Source organism: Tasmannia lanceolata, unplaced genomic scaffold (assembly GCF_043159265.1).
Source record: "Tasmannia lanceolata isolate RefF3 unplaced genomic scaffold, GAP_Taslan_0.1 ptg000015l, whole genome shotgun sequence".
In the NCBI taxonomy this organism is placed as follows: Eukaryota; Viridiplantae; Streptophyta; class Magnoliopsida; order Canellales; family Winteraceae; genus Tasmannia; species Tasmannia lanceolata.
In genome coordinates, this window is record NW_027518692.1 from 55230149 (window position 1) to 55236274 (window position 6126).

Sequence of the window (6126 nt, forward strand, 5' to 3'; positions counted from 1 at the left end):
GAAGAGAAGTAAAGAAGCATGGAAGGTAAACGTGAGTTTCCTTTCAAGTCTTTTCCTCCTAACTTTTTGGCACTTGTTACAACAGTCCCAATGAAGCAGGAAATCTTTTTTATGACTATGTTCAAAACTTTAGCACTCCAACTCTCTGCTACCTTGGACATATGGTTGACTTGTGAACTAAGGTATAGTTTCTAACTTCCAATTGAACTAACCAACCTCTATATATGGCATCTATGAGATTTTATATGGTGTGAGACTTTTACATATAAAGGTCGGAGAGAGAGCACACACACACCCTCTCCCCCTCCCCTAATTTTTGATCCAACAAAAGCCCCATTTTCTGACTTTTCGTTGGATCCCAAATCAAGGGAGGTAGGTTTTCTATCTCTCTACCCTTTTTTCCACACGGTCGGCCTCCGTATAATTTCTCGGCATCTATAGCTAAAGAAGACTAGAATGGTCTTAGAATATAACATCTTATACCCAATGTCCATTGCAGTTGAAGAATAAAGTTAAACCTAATGCACTTCGGAGCTTCCCTCTTAGTGGAGTCTAGGCAAATGGATTAACTGTTTTGGGATAATCAGAGATTGTTATTTTGTTATTTTTAACTTCATGTAATCTATAGCTATTAGAGTCGGAGTATACTCATACAACCTAATATAAATAAAATAAACCCCTAACAACAAATTTGACAGATATACTTAATTATGTGTACATTTGGATTCTCTTTAGTCGAACCAACCTTATCCTCATAAAATGGGCTAAACACAAACAGATCCCGATTATGATTCCCAATTCGGACAATCCAACCACACCCAAAAGGAGATGCAATCTCCCCACATTTAGGCTTCCCCATTGCAAAACACCTTCTCTCGAGTTATGGTTATCTGCCTCTAGATATGCACTACTGATATCTGCAAGACCATGTTTTGATAATGGGTGGAAGAGACATTACTTTTAATTGGTTGTTGAGAGGTTTGGCGGAATTTTAATAGCCTTTGATAGCTTGTTAAACAAACAAAAAAAGAAGGCGAGTTTGCTCCATTATCAAAACATGGTTTTGCAAATATCAGTAGCCGATCAAGAAACTGTCATGCAAAATTCCACAGATGTGTTTCTTTGTTTTAATTTCATTTTTTTTTTTGCAAAGAAATCGAGCAAGAATGTGTCGGCAATGAGAGGATTGGAATTACAAATGAGACTAAATTGAATTCTTTGATATCGGAACGTTAGAGGATTCTTTAACGTAGATTAAAAAAGCTTATTAAGACTTGCAACCTCTGTTTCGTTCGCTATCACGAGCCTTTTGCTAATTCTAATGAATTGATCAAATTCTCTCAAAAATTGGGTTTGAAAGATACTCTAGAGAATGATAATTGTCGTAAATTTGGGATATTCTATGCTCACTTATCTTTAAATGATTTGATCAAATTCTCTAAAAACTGACAATGGCAGCAATAGAGCTACACTTGATACACTTCTAACCAATTCTTACTGGATGATAAGTTCTCTAAGCCCTCTTCTTTTTAAAATCAGAACTAATGACCGAGCAACTATTAAACCCTTTAAATTCCAAAAATGAGGACTCATAATGAAAACTTCTATCAAATGGTTAAGTAGGAAGGGAATATCCGGATATATGATAGACCCTTCAATAGACTAACGAGAAACCTCAAGAATCTTAACAAAGTTGAAATTAGTGTAAGATGAGAAATCCCTCTCAAATAAATCTTGACAAAGTCTCACAGGCTATAAATGTTTTGAAGGAAAAAAAATTTACACCAGGAAGACATTTTTATTAGACAAAACTCTAGGAAGAAGTGGTTCAAAGCGGGTGATAAAAATACAAAATTATTCCATGCCTCGAAGACTAATAATAGGAAATGTTGTGGTATCCATAAACTTCTTCACCAAAATAACTGGATAGAAGTTCCTCAGTTAATAACCAATATCGTGTGTAGTTATTATAAAAAATCCTTTTTTCCTACAAATTTGGACACAAATCTGTATATCATTCCAAATATTTTGAGTGTATTTTAGTAAAAGGATTTCGGATTGTGACTATCCATAGGATTTTTTTGCCATATCTTTATCACGATCCGGAAATTTTCAGATCTTATGAAGAGGATCCATAATATGTCCATGGATCCTTCTCATGTGCCTAGATCCCGTTTATTAAGGTTGGGATTCGGATTGTATATCGGACCGTCTAGGTCCATTGACACCCCTAGATAAAATAGCACTAACATCACCAATACAACTGCCCCATCAGACGACAAATAATAGATTCGGTCAGTTTTAGATGTTATGTGTTAACTGGGCTGAACCCCATTCCAAGAGGGCAATATTACTTAATATGGAGATGGGGGAGGAAACTCCACCCAAAAAATGGAAAAGGTGACGCCTAAAGAGACACATAGAAGATGACTCCGGATTCGGATTGGGCAGGGCTGAAGCCATGTCAAGCATCCAGAGCCTTCACATGGGAGAATAGCTTTAAAAGTACATAAAATCTAAAAACAAACAAAAAAATATCAAGGGCTCCTTAAGCATACAAATTTGCATCTGCCACAGCTCCGGGGTAGTACCCAAACAACACCTCAACACTTGAGAATCCTTGAAGCATAATCCCAATAGGTCACAGCAACGCCCGTGCACTAAATTGAAATCGAAACAATCAGGAGAGGCTTCTACACCAGTTCTGACCCCCGCCAATCAAAGATGAACACAGGACCCCTTACTTCTCACTTACGTTAGTATATCATTCACATTTCTTCACTTTATATCTACTTAAATATGTTAGTAGCAAAGTTGCATCCTGCATATAAAGAAAATTGATACCTGCACTATATCATCTATATAAGCCATGAAAGAAAGTCATCTTCCAAGAGTAGAAACCTCATGCAACCAATACAATTTTAATGGACGATTGCCTAAAGCATGATTTGTAACCCCAAACAGATCCCTATGCTTTGATGACTCGCTCACAAATGCAAACACAAAAGAGTTCAGACGCTCACTGAGGCCCATTTTTCTTATTTTGGATCCATGTGGGCTGTCCATGTGAATTAACAAACAAACGACTCTGACAGTCCTGTTTTCAAATATTATGACTCCATTAAAGCACTACAAATAATTCATATGAGTTTTATATCAAGTAAGCATCTCTATAATAAAATGTCAGCTACCATGTTACTTGGCTCTTTCCACTGATGAAAAAGGAAGAGACAGAGAAACCATGACAGTTTACACATGGCTTTAGCTTATGATAATGTTGAGGACTGAAGATGGAATCTCATCAGAACTTGACCGTCAATAAGCATGTTCTACCCTCACCAGGGCCCAAGTTACCAAACGACAAAAAACGAAGTACAAATGTAAAAAATAATAGGGACTGAAACTCTTCTAAATAGAAAAGCAAACCTACAGCGAAAAAAGAAGAAAAGAAAGCTACCAAGATAAGCATGCTCTGCCTTCACCATGGCCCAAGGTACCAAACGACAAAAACAGAGTAAAATATGTATAAAATACTCGGCAATGAGAATCTTCTCGATAGAAAAACAAAACTACAGCAAACAGAAGGAAAGAAAGGAACCCAACTGTAGTCTGAGAAGCAGAAATTTAAGAAGAAAAGCACATTGTAGCAATGGACGTTGTTTCAAAATCTATCATGCTCTAAAGGAAAGAGTAAAACAGTGTTTGGGAATCAGACTGACGTGCAAATTATTCAGCACATCACAATCGAGTGACTTTGCTAATATGTAAATCTCTCATCATTTTCCCAACTTTTAAAATGGGCTTAAATGAACTTAGAAGCTAAAAAAAATCAAATCCTAAGGTCAAAAAACAGATATAATGTAATCCAACACACACGGTGACCGGCCCATGTAAGGAAAATCAGCTATATGAAAACTAACATGCACATGTGAGTTACAGAACACTTTATTCAGAACATAGAAGACACTAAATGCATTCCTGAAACTGGTTCATTTCTTTCATCAGTTCTGTGAAAAAAGAGACACAACAGCAAAAACAAAACACAGAAAATCATAGAAGAACCCTAATTTTCATATCAATAAGAAGAAAAATCGAAACAAAAACTAACTTAGAGGGGAAAAAAAGCCGCATATGTACATCTAATGTTGTAAGCAAATAATAATAATAAAATCAACAGAAATTTTACCAAATTCCATCTTTAGATTCGATCAGCCCTGTTTCTGTTGTTGTGGCTTCTCACATTTTCTTTCTTCTGCGGCGAGAACAGATGCCCAAATCCAAAAACAGAGCCAGATTTCGAAGAACCCCGGAGCGAACAAACAGGAACGTTTAACACTGGCGTAATCCTAACATTAGCAGAATAAGATCTCTCAATTCCCCGAATCTTATGCCTTGGACCTCCATTAAAGCTGCTCGGGCTACTTGTGCTCCTCTCTAAGCTCTGAAAAACAATCTTCCCTGAAGAATTCATTCGAGGACTGTCAATAGATGCACCTCTCGCAGGAATTGCATTGGAATCCGGTGCTCGGCGTAACGGACTCCGTCCAACCCTCGCAGAAAACGAATTAGGGTTTTCAGACGTGGTCCGAGGCCTTGAAACCCTAACTTTAGGTGGATTTTTGCTGAGTGAGAGAGGGTTTGAACTCGGTTTTTCAGAATCCAAAGAAAGGCGAGAGAGAGGGAGATCTTCGTGATCTGAGGAGAGTGAAAGCCGAGAAGAGATCGAGACAGATTCCGAATCGGAGTCCTTAAGCAAAGGGAGGCTCAAAGACGAATCGATGGACGAAGATTTAGGGTTTTTATGAAGAAAATACTTCAGAGACTTAGGGTTAGGGTTTTTCGAAGGTAAAGAAGTGGTTTTCTGGTCTTCCAGCTTAGGGCTTTGAAGCCTCTTCAAGCCGAGAAGCTCTCTCCATCTGCTTGAACATCGTGGCGCTTTAGGAGAGAATACACAAGGATCCGAAATCAATCCACAAGGATCCGAACTCAATACATAATGATCCGAATTCTTCACAGCTTTATCCAAACGGATCTGTCCAGGATCCAACGGCACAGGACGGAAGGTTCCGATCTGCAATGGTACGATCTTGCCGTCGGAGAAAAGCTGATCGGCCGGAAGCATAGTTACAGGATCTTCGAGCCTAAACTCGAAATCTCCTAAATCCATAGCAGAAGATTCTAGATCTAGTTTTTTTGAAACATTTACAGGTTTTTCGGCCGGACAAGGTGTTTTCTCTCCGGCGATCTTCGTTCCATCGAGACTGAGAGAGATTCTAGGGCTAAGCCAGCCGTACGAAGGACAATCGAGAAAATTTTCCGACGAGATTCCGATGTTGTTTACACACGCAGAAGCCATAAGTTCTCATGAAAAGACAGAAGATGCCATATCTTGTTAAGAAACAGAGAAAACTCACCGATTAAGGATCGGAGAAGATGATCGGAGACACAAGATTATTCGCCGGAAAGAGAGATGCCGCCGGAATGGTATCATCGTTGGAGAACGGCGAGATTCGTAGAGAGGGCTTTGTTCCCGCTCGTTATAAGGTCTAGGGTTTTAGAATAGGGAATGGTAGAGATCTAATCCTAAGCGTAGATATTTAAGCTATTTCGTAGGCCGACCTTTGCTATTTAAACGAATGAGAAAAGGACAGCTTTACGTCCACGTGGCATTAAAGGTTTCGAGATTGAGAAAATGACAAAAATAGCCTTAATTCCAAATAGGGGAATGATAACTCGAGTACGGTATTTTGATGATTGCACTCCTCACATTATTAAAAAGTATGGTAGGGCCCGCGGCATAGGATGATCCAAACCGTCCATTAGATGGGCCACAGCCTAAATAGGTTGTGCCCCAGAGATAATTTCCATAGGTTGATCCTAACCGTCTGATCTATAGACGGACTAAATATTAGAGGGGTTGATCCTTACCCTCAATAGGTTGATCCCAACCCCTCTACTATTTAGTCCGTCTATAGATCAAAGGGTTGAGATCAACCTATGGATATGATCTTTGGGGCACAACCTATTTAGGCTGTGGCCCATTTAATGGACGGTTTGGATCATCCTATCGTGTGGGCCATACTGTACTTTTTTAATAATGTGGGCAGTGCGATCATCAAAATACGG

General features: G+C 38.9%; 1 protein-coding gene and 1 non-coding gene across 5 annotated transcripts; both read right to left on the minus strand.

Annotated features, from left to right (window-relative positions):
* Nucleotides 1-2414: 2414 nt before the first annotated feature.
* On the minus strand, nucleotides 2415-5582 carry LOC143892504 (uncharacterized). Of its 4 annotated transcripts, none has more exons than XM_077397162.1 (2): nucleotides 4187-5582; nucleotides 2415-2660 (listed from the first exon to the last, which is right to left on the minus strand). In XM_077397162.1, the coding sequence occupies exon 1, from the start codon at nucleotides 5354-5356 to the stop codon at nucleotides 4199-4201; it is 1158 nt and encodes a 385-aa protein (XP_077253277.1). In that variant the 5' UTR covers nucleotides 5357-5582; the 3' UTR covers nucleotides 2415-2660; nucleotides 4187-4198. The 4 variants fall into 4 exon arrangements, with proteins under 4 accessions (XP_077253277.1, XP_077253275.1, XP_077253276.1 ...); XM_077397160.1 differs by having other exon boundaries at nucleotides 2415-2821; XM_077397161.1 differs by having other exon boundaries at nucleotides 2415-2844.
* On the minus strand, nucleotides 3703-3788 carry LOC143847631 (small nucleolar RNA Z122). The gene has a single exon (XR_013235158.1). It is a non-coding gene; the product is annotated as a small nucleolar RNA Z122 (small nucleolar RNA).
* Nucleotides 5583-6126: the final 544 nt, after the last annotated feature.

What these genes read in the sequence shown, in the direction of transcription:
- LOC143892504 (XM_077397162.1), bottom strand. Translation starts at nt 5,356, where the DNA reads ATGGCTTCTGCGTGTGTAAACAACATCGGAATCTCGTCGGAAAATTTT.